This window comes from Pseudorasbora parva, chromosome 17 (assembly GCF_024679245.1).
Source record: "Pseudorasbora parva isolate DD20220531a chromosome 17, ASM2467924v1, whole genome shotgun sequence".
In the NCBI taxonomy this organism is placed as follows: Eukaryota; Metazoa; Chordata; class Actinopteri; order Cypriniformes; family Gobionidae; genus Pseudorasbora; species Pseudorasbora parva.
The window spans coordinates 15159095-15175705 of NC_090188.1; the positions used below are offsets into that span (position 1 = coordinate 15159095).

The 16611-nt window shown below is 37.2% G+C and overlaps 1 protein-coding gene across 2 annotated transcripts in view; it reads left to right on the top strand.

Annotated features, from left to right (window-relative positions):
- The window catches only part of atrnl1a (attractin-like 1a), a 324662-nt gene that overhangs the window by 241162 nt on the left and 66889 nt on the right, over positions 1-16611 (top strand). For both annotated transcript variants that reach the window (XM_067421822.1, XM_067421823.1), the window contains one exon: positions 16209-16316. In XM_067421822.1, the coding sequence (XP_067277923.1) occupies positions 16209-16316 (108 nt within the window). The remainder of the gene's footprint in view (positions 1-16208; positions 16317-16611) is intronic.

Sequence of the window (16611 nt, forward strand, 5' to 3'; positions counted from 1 at the left end):
ATCCACATTTATTTCTTAGTGACTTTTTTTTTTTGGTTTGAGATGATTATCCGATTATTTGCTGTTAGTTCCTCTTCTCTCAGGCTAAACTGTGCTGTGATGTTGTGAGGACTCTCGCTGGCCTCGTTTCCAGACGCCTGTGGAGACATCCCCTGCTGTCGTCCTTACATGGCTCACTTTGGTCTGCTTAGACAAAACATTAACTTCATAATGTGCAATATTTTGCACAGAGATGCAACGAAAGTTTTGCGAGTGTTGGGGTTGTTTGTGCAGTTTCTGGTTTCTGTAATAAGAATCTACGCCTAAAGGTTGTGCTTATGACTGTTATTCTTTGTTGCTGCCCTGTCTTGTTTGAGCTTCTGAAACATGGTTTTAAATGCCATTGGTGCAGACTGGCCGCAAACAGGATGGTTAAAACAGGCCTGCTCGCTTAGCCCAGGGATGACTGAAATAAAAGCTTAGCCTTCAGTAGAGACTGACCCACAAAACACTTCCAAACAGCACTTGTTGTGTTTTTAATGTAGTCAGAGTAATAAAGGGATAGTTCACCCAAAAAGGAAAATGTTGTCATCCCTTACTCACCCTTAAGTTGTTCTAGGAGTTTTTCTTTTGTTGGACACAAAAGAAGATATTTCCATAAAAACATTATAACCATACAATTGACAGTAGCCAATGACATACATACTCAATGAGTCAATGGCTACTGCTAACAGTATGTTTACCATCATTCTTTAAAATATATTCTTTTTTTGTTAAACAGAAGAAAAGAAACTCAGACAGGTCTGGAACATGAGGGTGAGTAAATGATGACAACACCTGCATGTGCCAGTTTTTAAAACCTTGAGAATGACATTTGATGTATAATTGGAATAGTGAACATTTGCACTGTAGTTGAATAGTCACAAAATAATATGTCACACTCTATATTCACAGTCTGAATCGCTTTATTTTAGATAAGACATTTATGTTCATTTATTATCGATTCAATAAAAAAGCTACTGGAGACATAAGGAAGACTGATGATGACTTATCAATTTATATATAACTAAATCTGTTGTGGAAAATAATGACCATTTATATTAAAGGGTCATGAAACCCCCCTGCTGCAGCGGTGTTTTTTCACACCTTCGATTTGAAAAAGCTTGTTAAAAGGGGAGTGGTCGACTGTGAAAAGGTGGGATGGTATTGTGTGGAAAGAGGGAATGTTTGCATAAATAGGGGAGTGTCTGTCAGTAGGTGCTGAGCGGTTCTGAGACATGTTCTTGGTTCACGTTGGCATTGTTTACCACAGAGAGATTAAATGAGGGATGAGTACAGCGAATGAGAGAGCTATGAGTGTCGTGCAGCAGAGATCGCAAATCATTCAGCTCTTCAAAGTTCAAACCAGCATAATTCAGTGAGAAATGAAAATAAATGTTATTCTGCATGACGAAATATTTTGCAAACGTGATAAAACTATATTTGTCCAAATATGCACGCTGTTTGGCAAGATGAACAACGCGCCGACTTGATAAGAGAACGTGAACCACCCAACATGCGATGTGATAAGAGATGTGTAATTCTAGATCGGGGTAAAAGCGAAGGGGTTTGAGGCTAGTCTCGACCGCGCATTGCCGTGACGATCCGCGCTGTCTATCACTCAGCAGCTAAATCTATATTTGTCCAAATATGCAGCACACTGTTTCACTAAGAGCCCGAACACATGCGGTTTAGTGCATGGCTGTGACCACAAATAAAACGGAGAGGACGTGGCTTTTGTTCATTAGCCTACAGATTACAGATTGGTTATTTTGCACTCCTGACATAGATAGTCAACGCTTGCAGGTTCGGCGTGCGATTCCTCAGGTGAATTTTACTTTACAGAGCCTTTGTAGCAAAGTCTTCCACAGACGGCGCCGGTTACAGCTCGCTCGGCGCCCTTTACGTTACTTCGTATCAGCACAACGCCTAGCTTTCCTCCGTGACTTTTCCGCACGCTGCTTCCAAAACTTCCCCACCATATCTCTACAATAATGATGGAAGACGAGCCTGACAGAAGTGACTGTCTCATGCATATTAACTAAATTATCTTGTATGCATACTACAGCGCAGGGATTGGACTGAATGAGCTTTATGTCATGGATATATATCGAGAAGCGCTCGGAGCGGTCGACGTCAGCATGTGCCCAGCTGCCCATACTTGGGCCGAAAAGGCCGTGCCGACGTCAGCATTTGTGACGTTGCTCCGACTAAACTTTTCAAACCGGAAGACAGAAATCGCTCTGAAAAATGCAAAAATAACTATTTTCACATATGCATACCATTAATGAGTACCCTTAGTGTTTTCAATGATGTGCAGCCTATACATATCTGTTTACATCTCAAAAAAGTGTTTTGGGGTTTCATGACCCTTTAAAGTGTTACATCCCTCGTTAATTAGATGTTAATCTGTCTAGAAATATTATCAGACATAACACAGGATTATGAGCATGTGTGTGTTTTGGACAGCAGGGGAGCTGCAAAAGGATGACCCAAGACCAACAACTTCAATTGAAAAAGGATTCATTCTTGAATATGAAAATAAAGTGAAGCAATAGAGTGAAAAAGTAGTCAAGTAATACAAATAATGAATATTTACAACATGTACAATTAAAGAATATCATGCAAAAATCAACAATCTGGGAGGGCGGAAGGAGCAAAAGAGTGGTGCTTAAACAAAAAACAGAACATAACAAAACTCTTCTAACTGAAGGGTTAGAAAATAAACTAACAACAAAAGATGTAGAAAAAACATCTTCAGCGTCTGAAAATGCCAAAACTAAACTATCCCAATTAACCAGACAAAACAAACATATTTAGCACCACTGCTAAAACTTTATTAAACTGTGTCTAATCCATTAGGTGAAACTATATGTTGAAAATGTAGGTTGTGACCTGCTTACCTGAATCAAAACCTCTCTTGCCCGTTCACACAGCGTTAGATGATAATTAAAGATGAAGTGTCCGAAAACAGGGGTCACAAATCAAAGATTGTCGCACATCAAGCATGCAAAACACATGGACAAACAAGCTTGAATACAAACAGAGAACTGATTTAACTGCTAACATGTAACAGCAGTGACCCCCCCCCCCCCCCCCCCCCCAAGTATCGATCAGCCTCTCAGACTGGTCTCCCGAATGAGAGAACTGTAGTCAACTAGTGTGCACTTCTCACAAAACCGGCGTGTCTCTCTCTCTCTCTCTCTCTCTCTCTCTCTCTCTCTCTCTCTCTCTCTCTCTCTCTCTCTCTCTCGCTCTCGCCATTGAAGTTTTCGCCATTCATAAACGGCCTCATGATTGGTGATTGGTTGTGCAATCCGAGACGTCAGCGTCTGACAGGCAGTTCCTCCACTCAAAGTCCACATCTGAAACAGACAGGTTATTCAAACACACACCCAAAAAAAGATAAGCACAGCGTACGTAACATAAAGTAATTTGACATTAAATCTTCACCATGCTATTTAATCTAGTTCATTTGTGATGACCAAGTACGCCAGTCTAGTTAAGTTAATTGTAAATGTAAATAGAGTGCATGACTTTCATGTGTACATGTGAACTTGTTTAACAGAATGCAATTTTCCTGATTCAACAATATAATGACATTCCGTAATTTCCAGTAGATTAAATTTGCACTGTAATTTCCTCTAAATTAAATGCGGACATGGTTTGTGGAAAAGCTGATGGAAGGTCATAAACATGATTGGGCGTCCTTCTCAGCATCAACATCCCTCTGAAAGTCTGAAGGTTTTATTCCGGTTGATAATGCCATAATGTCCACCCATATTACCATCTCATCTGAAGGGCATAAGACTGCACTATCCTATCCCGTCTTTCTCTGCTTGTATGCTTTATTATCCAGAAGCAAAGCTCCGTAGGGATACTGGTGGATTTTGCCTCATAGCCCTTGCTGGAGATTGGTATCGATCAGAGATTGATTGGGTGAACTCCTCGTTAAGGGGATGTCGAGATGAAGCTGTAAATCTGCTGAATCATATTTTAGAGCCTGACTCGCATTGATGCGGCCCACCAGAGGGTTCTTCATGTAGTGGAGGCAGTCACCTTCTTTTCTTCCTTCCATTGTTGGGATAAGCAGGATTAGCTGGTCTAGGGAAAATAGAGGGAAACGAAAGACCTTGATTAAGACCTTGACATCACACTGGAGACATTATCGTTTTTTTCTCACCATACTGAAGTTGGAATAAAAGATGAACCTTAAGGCAAAGTGCAAAGACTGTTTGCTTTCACCTTTAGAAAGAATATATTAAGTTCGTAATTTAGAATCAAGTCATATCCAAGGGTAATGTATTAAGAGTTTTAGATTTTTTGATTTACTGTAAAATATCCTCTGACTTTTCTCTTTGAGAAGAATATTGTGGCGAATGGTAAAGGAAGGGTATTGAGGGCGTACTTGCTGTCACCAGAAGCAAATATGTCTATGCTTCTGTCCTCTATTCTGTTAGCTGTGACTTACTCAACCTTGAAGTCAGGAGGCAACTGCTTTACAAACACTAATAGAATAAAGACATGTTGTCGGTGGCCTGTGACTGCAGTGACAGAGAAGTTGAACTAAAGGTGAGGTCACCCTAGAATTTGTGCTTTATTCACTTCCATCCACATGTAACTACCTTTTACATAAAAGAATCTTAAAAGGTCATGGACATTACTATACTGAGTATAGATGTTTTTAGTTATGTTCAGTTTATTTTTGATTAAATAAATCCAGCACTTGTGAGCACTTTCCAATTTTTATATATATATATATATATATATATATATATATATATATATATATATATATATATTAGGGGTGACCCCTAATAATCGATATGCAGGACCGGATTCGACCACTGATCTCATGGTCGAATCTTCGTGGGTGTTATGAAACGACGATCATACCATTTTGGCAATATGGGGGGCTCAATATTAGTGATACCTGAGACAAGGCGCTGAGCTTCAGCCCGGTGTGCGACCCCCTATAGGCACAATCGGCTTAAGAACGTGCATATAAACGCACTCAAAGTGTTCTTTTCTTCTCTAGGCAGGTATTTTTTAAGGTTTATTTATCAAAATGTTCTTTTATATATTTGTGTGATGTTCTGTGTTTCGATCGCGGCTTTTAAATGTTATGAGAGAACGGTTAATTTACGAATGTGTAGTGTAGCCTGGTTTTGATCACTTTATTAAAAGTGGTGGCTGTGTGCCGTGTGTAAAGTAAAATAAAAATAGTCTTAGCCTCCTGCTGACTTAGTGTACTGCCTTTCCCAACCCGTTTATACCGTTTATTTTTTATGGTCTATGGTTTACACACACACAGATGATTCGACTATTGGTCGACCATAGAGAGATTCGAAAATTCTGATTCGAATGTGTAAATCCTTCGTGTCGGGGACACCCCTAATATATATATACACACAGTGCCTTGCGAAAGTATTCGGCCCCTTGAACTTTGCGAACTTTTGCCACATTTCAGGCTTCAAACATAAAGATATAAAACTGTAATTTTTTGTGAAGAATCAACAACAAGTGGGACACAATCATGAAGTGGAATGAAATTTATTGGATATTTAAAAAAAAATCAACAAATCAAAAACTGAAAAATTGGGCGTGCAAAATTATTCAGCCCCTTTACTTTCAGTCCAGCAAACTCTCTCCAGAAGTTCAGTGAGGATCTCTGAATGATCCAATGTTGACCTAAATGACTAACGATGATGAATAGGATCCGACTGTGTGTAATCAAGTCTCCGTATAAATGCACCTGCACTGTGATAGTCTCAAAGTTCTGTTTAAAGCGTTTTAAGCCGGATTGGATACAAAAGGATTTCCCAAGCTTTAAACATCCCAAGGAGCACTGTGCAAGTGATAATATTGAAATGGAAGGAGTATCAGACCACTGCAAATCTACCAAGACCTGGCCGTCCCTCTAAACTTTCAGTTCATACAAGGAGAAGACTGATGATGACAGATGCAGCCAAGAGGCCCATGATCACTCTGGATGAACTGCAGAGATCTACAGCTGAGGTGGGAGACTCTGTCCATAGGACAACAATCAGTTGTATACTGCACAAATCTGGCCTTTATGGAAGAGTGGCAAGAAGAAAGCCCTTTCTTAAAGATATCCATAAAAAGTGTTGTTTAAAGTTTGCCACAAGCCACCTGGGAGACACACCAAACATGTGGATGAAGGTGCTCTGGTCAGATGAAACCAAAATTGAACTTTTTGGCAACAATGCAAAACATTATGTCAAACATGGTGGTGGCAGCATCATGGTTTGGGCCTGCTTTTCTTCAGCAGGGACAGGGAAGATGGTTAAAATTGTTTGGAAGATGGAGGAAGCCAAATACAGGACCATTCTGGAAGAAAACCTGATGGAGTCTGCAAAAGACCTGAGACTGGGACCGAGATTTGTCTTCCAACAAGACAATGATCCAAAACATAAAGCAAAATCTACAATGGAATGGTTCAAAAATAAACATATCCAGGTGTTAGAATGGCCAAGTCAAAGTCCAGACCTGAATCCAATCGAGAATCTGTGGAAAGAACTGAAAACTGCTGTTCACAAACGCTCTCCATCCAATCTCACTGAGCTCGAGCTGTTCTGCAAGGAGGAATGGGCAATAATTTCAGTCTCTTGGTGTGCAAAATTGATGAGACATACCCAAAGCGACTTACAGCTGTAATCGCAGCAAAAGGTGGCGGTACAAAGTATTAACTTAAGGGGGCTGAATAATTTTGCACGCCAAATTTTTCAGCTTTTGATTTGTTAAAAAGTTTGAAATATCCAAGAATTTTCGTTCCACTTCATGATTGTGTCCCACTTGTTGTTGATTCTTTACAAAAAAGTAAATTTTCATATCATTATGTTTGAAGCCTGAAATGTGGCAAAAGGTCGCAAAGTTCAAGGGGGCCGAAGGCACTGTATATATATATATATATATATATATATATATATATATATATATATATATATATATATATATATATATATATATATGGTCATAATTATTGGCACCCTTTTATGATGAAATACTTTCTGCAACTTCCTTTTGCCAATATACGGAGTATAGGAGTCCTCTCCTATAATGCCAGATGAGCTTGGAGAACCCTTGAAAAGAGATCAAAGACCATTCCTTCATACAGAGCCTCTCCAGATCCTTCAGATTCAGCTCCATGTTGGTGCCTCTTCTCTTCAGTTCACACCACTAATAGGCTTTCTATAGGCTTCAGGTCAGTGAACTGGGATGGTCTTGGCAGAAACTTCATTTTGTGCTCAGTTGCACATTTGTGTGTTGATTTTGATGTTTGTTATGGATCATCATCCTGATGGAAGACTCAACCACGTCCCAGTACATCATCTATCTGCACAAGATGTCCAGGGCCTCCAGAACAAAAATAGACTCAAAGCATTAAAGATCCAGCTGTATTTTTAACGTTGACATTGAGTAATTTTTATCCCTGTTTGCACCAAACCTATCTGGTGGGTTTGCTGCCAAAAAGCTCTTTTTATAGTTGCATCTGACCATAGAATCAGGTCCCTTTTGAATTTCCAGTCATGTCTGAAAACATCAGAGATGGGTGCCAATATTTGTGGCCAACGTGTTTTGAAGAAAAACACTTATTTCATAATGTGACCGTTTGAATTATAGATCAAATTGATAAACAATGCAGATTTATTTTTACAGCCATTTCTGATCATATTTACAAAGGATGCCAATAATTCTGACCACAACTGTGTCATTTCACATGCTCAGAGCCTAGAGTGTGAGTCCACCTTCAGCTGTTCTAACGACCCTGTAGTGTAATTGGCCATCATGGCCAGATTGTAAGCTACCATCTAATCAGCATGAAAACGCTGCTTGATGACTAGCTCACATTTACACCTTAGAGTAAATCATTAACCTCCCTCTTCTGCTACAACCCTCTTGCTCAATCACATCACAAATACACAGTACTAATTTCTCATGAATTAGCTGATTAGATGTAGAGGAATATATGAGATGAGAATACATGTATGAAACATTTCCAAGAGCACAGCGTTGACTAATGTATATAGGTTTGGCACCTAGCTTTACTTTCTCTCTAGTGTGTGTGGTCCCTTGAAATGTGAGGTGATAGACTGAGCTCTCTCTCTCTCTCTCTCTCTCTCTCTCTCTCTCTCTCTCTCTCTCTCTCTCTCTCTCTCTCTCTCTCTCTCTCTCTCTCTCTCTCTCTCTCTCTCTCTCTCACACACACACACACACACACACACACACACACACACACCTACATATTCACACAGGGGAGTGTGAAAGTCCCTTAAGTCTAAAATGGTACCAATCTGCACAACACGCTGTAGAGAGAGACTTACCAGTGTCTCGGAGGTAAGATTTAGCACTTTGTGAAATGAGAGGCTGGTCTTTTGAGGAGTAATTGCACTCTGAGCTGTTTTGCCTCTGTGCTGCAGTTTAGAGAGAGAATGTGATAACGGAGGGATGGCAAGAAATAGAAGGAAGGATAACACACAACTACCAACTAATCAGAGAATTAATTTCAAATGCCAACACCTTAATTCAATTCCCAAGTTTGAATTAAATTAGCAAACAGGATTGTAATTAATATTTTGAGATGTAAATGGAATTAAATTGGAATATATTTAAAGAAATCCATACAGTATAATTGCTGTAAGTGTAGTTTAATAATAAACCTTATTTTTCAAATGAAAACGAGGCTATGAGAAATAGGTGGTCTTCAGATATTTTGTTTAAATTACCAGTTAGTAATTTATAATTTCAGCTTTATATATTATCTTATATATATAATTTGCATTTAAATCATTGCATTTATTACTTTGCATTTTTGAAAATATATAGTTTTTCTAGTTTATTTACTAATTATATAATATTGCTTTTATTTATTTTAATTTTTTAGTTCTTTGAAGTAGAATGGCAACCCGTTTTTTGTTCATCTCACACAAACACACACATACACGCACACACACACACACACACACACACACACACACACACACACACACACACACAGAGAGAGAGAGAGAGAGAGAGAGAGAGAGAGAGAGAGAGAGAGAACAGGAGTGGATGAGAGGTGTCAGAGAGCACTGATGAGAAGGGCTAGTGTGAAGTGAAGATGTGATGATGACCACTAAATATGTCACACTCCTCCTCTCATCACAGTGTGAGATGTCAACAGAGAGCGATTTACTCTTGAGTCTACACTTTACTTGGCACCTCGTCCATCCTTCTCACACGCTTTTTAGGGACAGAAGTAAGTGAAGGAGAAAGAATGCCATTGCTCTTACTTCCTTTACTACTTCTTGACTATATTCTTCTCTATTCCCCTCTCTCCCTCATCTCATTCCCCATCCCTCCCTCGCTCCCTCCCTCCATCCTCAATCAGTTTCCCTATTTTCCTTGCCTCATTTTCTCTGTGGACTACAGACTTGATCATGATTCTGGACTGAAAGGATCTGGTCCATTTATAAAGCGGTTGTAACAGACCATCACTTACATTCTGCACCACTCAGCAGTTACATAACTTCCCCAACTGGGCCTGTTAAAATGAAAAGAGATTCCTCGTCTGTGATGATTTATCAACCATATTTGCAATGTACGGTGTACATAAATGTTTTTATGACCTTCAATGTAACTTCAGGACTCCTTTGCACCCACAGTATTTTCATATATACAGTCATTCCATCCACCCCATTCCACTTGATTGTCTGGAGGGTCTTTGTTTTGCATATTTTTCTCTAAGAACATGATCAACATGGAGACAATCAAAGTGATTTTTTTCCTCAAGTTTATTTTAGATCAACATTAGTGTTAAGAGCTCCCCTTCACTGTATTAGACAATATCATACAGTCCTAATCGGCACTCAGGTGCTCAGTCTGAGATGACATGCCTAGATTACAGACACTGTTTTGCCTGGTCCTAATGTTGCCACTGCACTGTTTGTACCAAACAAAAATATATGTTCTGCACTGTCTTGGCACCACAGAAATGTTGCTCTGGGTTTCTTCTGGTAGATTCCCTTAAGCATAGCCTTGTTTATGGGGAATCTTTGAATTAGTTTGATAGTTGTGGCTTTTTAACTGGAGTTTCATGTTAATTTTAAGTATAAAATTATAGTAACTACCTTTTATATACAGTTGCAAGAAAAAAGTATGTGAACCTCTTTTTTTTTTTATTTAGTGCTGTCCTGAATAAGATATTTTACATAAAACCTTTTTACATATAGTCCACAAGACACAAATAAGCTGAATTTATTAAAATTACCCATTCAAAAGTTTATGAACCATTGATTCTTAATACTGTGTGTCATTCCCTGGATGATTCAAGGCATCGTGTTTCCATCTGGAGCATCAGTGAATGTTTCAACCTTTTTATAATATTTGTGTTTGAGTCCCTTAGTTGTCCTCAGTGTGAAAATATGGATCTCAAAATCATACACTACTGGAAAGGGTTTAAATATGCAAAAGATGCTGGAAAACTGAAGAATGTGCTGGAGCTGAAGGATTTTTCTGAAAAACCATTGGTCAGTTTAACTGCTCAAGACAAACAAGAGACTCATGAACAACCATCACAAACACACAAACAGCCGTGGACCATCCAGTATTAAGAATCAATGGTTCATAAACTGTTAAATGGGAATTATATGTGTGTGTGTGTGTGTGTGCGTGTGCGTGTGTGTGTGTGTGTGTGTGTGTGTGTGTGTGTGTGCGTGTGTGCGTGCGTGTGTGTGTGTGTGTGTGTGTGTGTGTGTGTGTGTGTGTGTAAAATATCTTATTTAGGACAGCACTAAATAAAAAATAACATGAATTTTGTATGATCCCTCTTATTTAGTTAAAATTATTCACTTTTTCAAATTCTACAAGTGGTTCACATACTTAAAATAGATAAATTAAAATAAATAAAAATTAGTTTTAGAACCGTTTTAATGACATATCTTATGAATGAATAATGCATGTTACCATGCTATATTCTGTCATTACACATATTTGGGTAATTCATAAAGTACAGTCAATCTGTTAACATTAAAACAAAGACAAATCCATTAATATGAATGAATGCATTAAGTATCAAAAACTAGCAATGGCCTTTCTATGTTAATGTTAATTTATAAATTATAAACTTTAAATGTTAATGAGTTTTTAAAAAGAAATGTTCACCAAATCAGCATATTAGAATGATTTCTGAATGTTCATGTGACACTGAAGACTGAAGAGCTTGGCCATAACAGAAATAAATTACATTCTAAAATATTTTTAAAAATATTTTTTACTATATTTTAAATCAAATAAATGATACATTGATGAGCAAAAAAGACATTAAAAATGTATTTCTGTAAAAAGACTGACATTTCTGTAATGCACAGTTAAATATTCAGCCAAAGGCGCTTCTAGGTTGTTGTTGTTGTTGTTGTTTTTTCCTTCCATAAAATGGCTAACCTGCAAGACTTTAATCCAGCATAGTTGTTTAGCAGTTGGCAATAGGATAAACATGATATATTGTTAAGCTATTATGCAATTAGTCTCTCAAATAGTCTGTATGAGATTTTAGTCTGATTTCTGCCAGTTTACAAAAACGCTTGAGGAAACAGACCACAATTACGCTTGTTTAGGAGCAAAGCAGCTTGGTCTTTCGGATGCAATTGGATAAAAACAGTGTGTCCTGTTTTTTTGTGAGAAGCCTTGTTTTTATGGTGACAAAAGAGCTTCATTTTCTGTCTTTGCTTGGAATGTAAACAGGTTGTTCTGTTACAACCATACTGGAATGAGTCGGAAATTACACTCTTATCGGCCTGAGTTATTGTGCATCATTCTGGAGAAAGACATTGTGAATGTTTACAATGGATCCACTATAGAGCTATGCCTGCGTGCTATTGTCATCTAAGCTGAGGGTCCCTGTGGTCCCTATTCTATCAATTTTGCCCAGAAAGGGCCTATTCAAAGGTGTGTGTGCTTTTGTTCTGTCTTGCATCTTTACAGGCAATGGATAACGGATGCCTTTTATACATACACAATCAATTATTATCATATAATTATATTGCAGTCTGCACAGAGATGTTACAATATCAAGTGTTTTTTTCTTCCCAGAATCATCAAATTAACTTGAACAGAGTTTTAATCCCATTGTCGAAATAAAGAGTAACACACTGAATTAATCAGCAAATCAGTAAAAGACTCTTAACAGGGTGGTCAAGGAGCCAAATCAAAACTTGTATACATTTTAAAGGTGCCCTAGAATGAGTTGAAACAAATTTAAATTGTTCTCTCCACATAGAGGGTATGTTGCATTTAACCCCTTGTGTGTCAGATCGCAGATGGCCCCAGATTACTATTGTTCAACATCCACTGCTCATTAAAACATCACACTCTTACTTTATCTGGACAAACTCAGTATTGTTAGAGAGAGTAAAGACTCCAGCTTTGATATTTGAACACTGTTTATGATAAAACTGGGTTGCAGTGACATTCATTTCTTTATTTATGTCAGGAGTGCATAATAATCAATCCATTAATATGGACGATATTTTGAATGGAATATCAACTAGAATCAAAAGCCAGTCATGTCTTCTCTGTTTTATATGTGATCACATACATGAACTAATCAACATCCGTTTGGGAACTTATTCAAAACGTGCACATATTTAGGCAAAAATAGATTTATCAACACGTTTGCAAAATATTTTGTCATACAGTATAACATTTATATTCATTTCTCACTGAATTATGCTGATTTGAACAGCTGAATATATAGCTGATTGTAAATTCGGGTACTCCTATCTGAGATGGAAAAGATGGAGCAGGTTCGCAATGTCTCCTGGACCTTACAAGTTGGTCCAAGACGGGCTCCTGTAGGGGACGTTGCCTTTGCTCCGCAGAGCAACCCCTTTCTTGAGTCTGTAAACATTGGCAACTCCTGAAACACGGAGCTATTAAACGCACGATTACGCAAGGCAAAAATTGTCCAGATACGATTTTACAGGTTAATTTACAACCCTAGAAATTGTCTGATTTTGCCTTATTTGGAAGGGTCATAAAAATTATGTTAAGCTCGGCTCTGATTGGCTCATTTCAGTAGCTTACACAAGTGCAGTTATTCAGCAAACAGCACAAGCGGCTCAGTAGTGACAGAACACAGACCGACTGAATGACACTTTAAGCAGAAAATCTCAAATGGATATTTCTGAAATGCAGCTTTTTGGTGTTTTCTGATAATCTGCACACACGAGAGAGAGATAGCTCACATGCACATGTTGATAGAATAAGTGGATAGAATAAGTGTTTCAGATAGAATAAGTGTTTCAGATAGAATAAGTGTTCCGGATAGAATAAGTGTTTTAGATAGAATAAGTGTTTCAGATAGAATAAGTGTTTCAGATAGAATAAGTGTTTCAGATAGAATAAGTGTTTCAGATAGAATAAGTGTTTCAGATAGAATAAGTTTTCCGGATAGAGTAAGTGTTCCGGATAGAATAAGTGTATAAGTGTTCTTTTCACAGAAAAACTGAATTACTGAAATCTGACAACTCCAAGATTTTTGTGTGTGTGCGTGCGTGCGTGCGTGTCACATGATCCTTCAGAAATCATTCTAATATGATTCATTATCAAAGTTGGAAACAGTTCTGCTGCTTAATATTTTTTCATAACCTGTGATACTTTTTTAGGATACTTTGATGTATAAAAAGTAAAAAATAAATGTAAAAAAAAAAGAAGCAATCTTTGTAACAACAATATACACTACACTACTATTTTTTTTTTTAAATAAATCAATTTTATTCTGCAAGGATGTGTTAAATTCATAAAAAGTGATAGTAAAGGATATTTATATTATTTGAAAATGTTTTTATTTTGAATAAATGCAGTTCTTTTGAACCTTTTATTCATCAAATATATTAGGCAGCAGAACTGTTTTCAATACTCATAATAAATCAAAATTTAGAATGATTTCTGAAGGATCATGTGATCATGTCATATATATATATATATATGATTGGGCTGCAGTTACATTATGCTGTTTATCTCTCCCCTCTGAATGCAGTAACACTGCATGTGTGTAGTATTGGGTAATTGGTTGATTATAAAGGTTTGAGTTATTGCATGCGCCTCAGAAAGCATAAATCAGGATGAACCCTGGGGAGGTTTTATTGAGTAAGTAAACCAGCCTCAAGGTAGTGAACTTCAACCTTTACCAAACAACCTTTTGTGTGATATTCATGTAAAATATAAATAAAGTCAACTGCTATTAAGTAATTACCCCTAAAAGTGCATTGTACTTATTTAAGGTACTGTATTCTTTAACTTCAGGGTTGCAAATATATATATTTATCCTATTTGCGTTAGAGATGTAAAGTAGCTGATATCATGGTATTTGTCAGTTGCTAAAAAGGTGTAAACTCTTGTTTAGATGTGATGAGTTTGAGGACAGGGAAATACATCTGCAACAGTGTCAGTCATATGTTGCACGTGTATGTTTGTGGCAATATAGCCAACAATATATTGTTTGGGTCAAAATGTATTTAATGGCAATAATCATTAGAATAATAAGTAAAGATCATGTTCCTTAAATATATTTTGCAAGTGTCCTACCGTATATATATATATATATATATATATATATATATATATATATATATATATATATATATTGTTCCTAACAAACCATACATCAATGGAAAGCTCATTTATTAACAATAAGATGATGTATAATGATGTATACATCTCAATTTCAAGAAGTTGACCCATATGACCATGCATAATAATAGTTAGCCAGTCATTATCAAAGAAGAAACTTCTTCAGAATAAATTACTATTTTATTACCAGCTTTATTCTGTGACAGTGACCAAACTGATTGTACATTAAATCCTATGTATTATCAAAACATTTTCTGTAATAAGCATTATTTTCTTACGTTCATTCTTACAATTAAGCATGTCTTATTTAATTTATGTTGCTGTCAGGAAGGAATCAAAGCATATCCGGCAATAATTATTCTGTTCAATTACTGTGATTTTAAGGGTGGTACTACAGCAATCATCATTTCCCTCATTCAGGATTTTTTTTTTTATACATGGGGATACATTGAACGCATTTACCTCAGTGTGTCTCCTACTTACACACAGAATGGGTTAAATATCTCTAGTTGTGTTTGTATGTGTGCTCATATCATTTTATTGTTTTTTTTTTCTACACATGTAAGTCACAAATGTAAGTCATTTCCATTTAGAAACTCCCAGTTCCCATAAGAACTGCAGTTTATACCATTTGTGGAAATGGGGTTGTGTGCAATACTGTGCACGCAGCATGGAGAGCGTGCAAGTTCATGTGATAAAAAGCAATTCTGAGTGTATCTATTTTCTCTCAAATATCAGTTTTCATTTGCTCTGTTCTGTGATATAAAAGCTACAGCAGATGTTCCCTAGTTTCCAGACTTGTTATGTTCTGATATGATCTTTATTGTTGACTGTTATCATTCAAGAACATTCTTATATCTTCTATAGTATGCATGTGTAGTTATTTTAAACAAATTAAACATATTGGTCTCATACACACATACAAATATACAGCATGACGTGTCCCAGACAAGCATTGTTTACTACATGTGGAAGTTAATTATGCATTTTATGGGCCATTTACAAGCTCAGGCGAGAGATGCCACCGTGTCCTTCTCACCTCATGAAGGACTTGTCAGGGAACATAAACCATCTATGCTCTACTAGTGAGTTTCTTTGTCTCTTGACCATGACACACACATCTACACATATCCTGGCGTACTTTAACAATCATCACTGTGACTCTCCTATGAATCACCTCACGGACACCCTGCCACCCTTCACCTTGACTTTCTCTCAGTCTCATGTCTGTCCTCCTGGCACAGACTAGAGAAAGTGATAAAGCATATTGTTTGGAACAAAAACATCCAGACCCTCACTGATGTGAGTGATGCAGCTGACTCAAATCAAATTGAAAAATAATTGAGAATCTGTCTTGAGCCTTTTTTCCTCCAACTTTACCTCAGTGGTCTTTATCTAAGATGGTCCCCTTTAGAACTCCATGGGGCAAAACATATTTGAAATATTCCTTGCATTAAGCCAACACTACGGATATTATTAAAATTGCAATGCTTCTTCATAACATTTATGTAACACGTTTTTGCCACTGATCCTTTGTTTTTTTCTGTCTCTTTCTACAGCAACTAATGCGAGAGCGCCAGCAGATGGCCAGCCGTCCCTTTGCCTCTGTTACAGTGGCACTCGATGCTCCAGAGGAAGAGGAGGAGCTTCTGCGGGGTCAAGTGGAGGTGGGTACTTTTGATTGTAGGCTTGTAGATATTTTATAGTCATTTACCTACTATATGTGGAGCAATAGATGGAATGGATTGGATTGTTGGTAGATGGATTGGATGGATATATATATACACACACACAATCACACACACACACATATACACACGCACACACAAATGGCATACTGCAGGAATAGTCATTCGTTTTGGTTGAGCACTTGAAAATAATGCTTAATTTTCCTATGAATCATTAAAAATATATGAATTCTTATTATAAAATATTAAATTATTATTTTTAAAAATCTGTGAC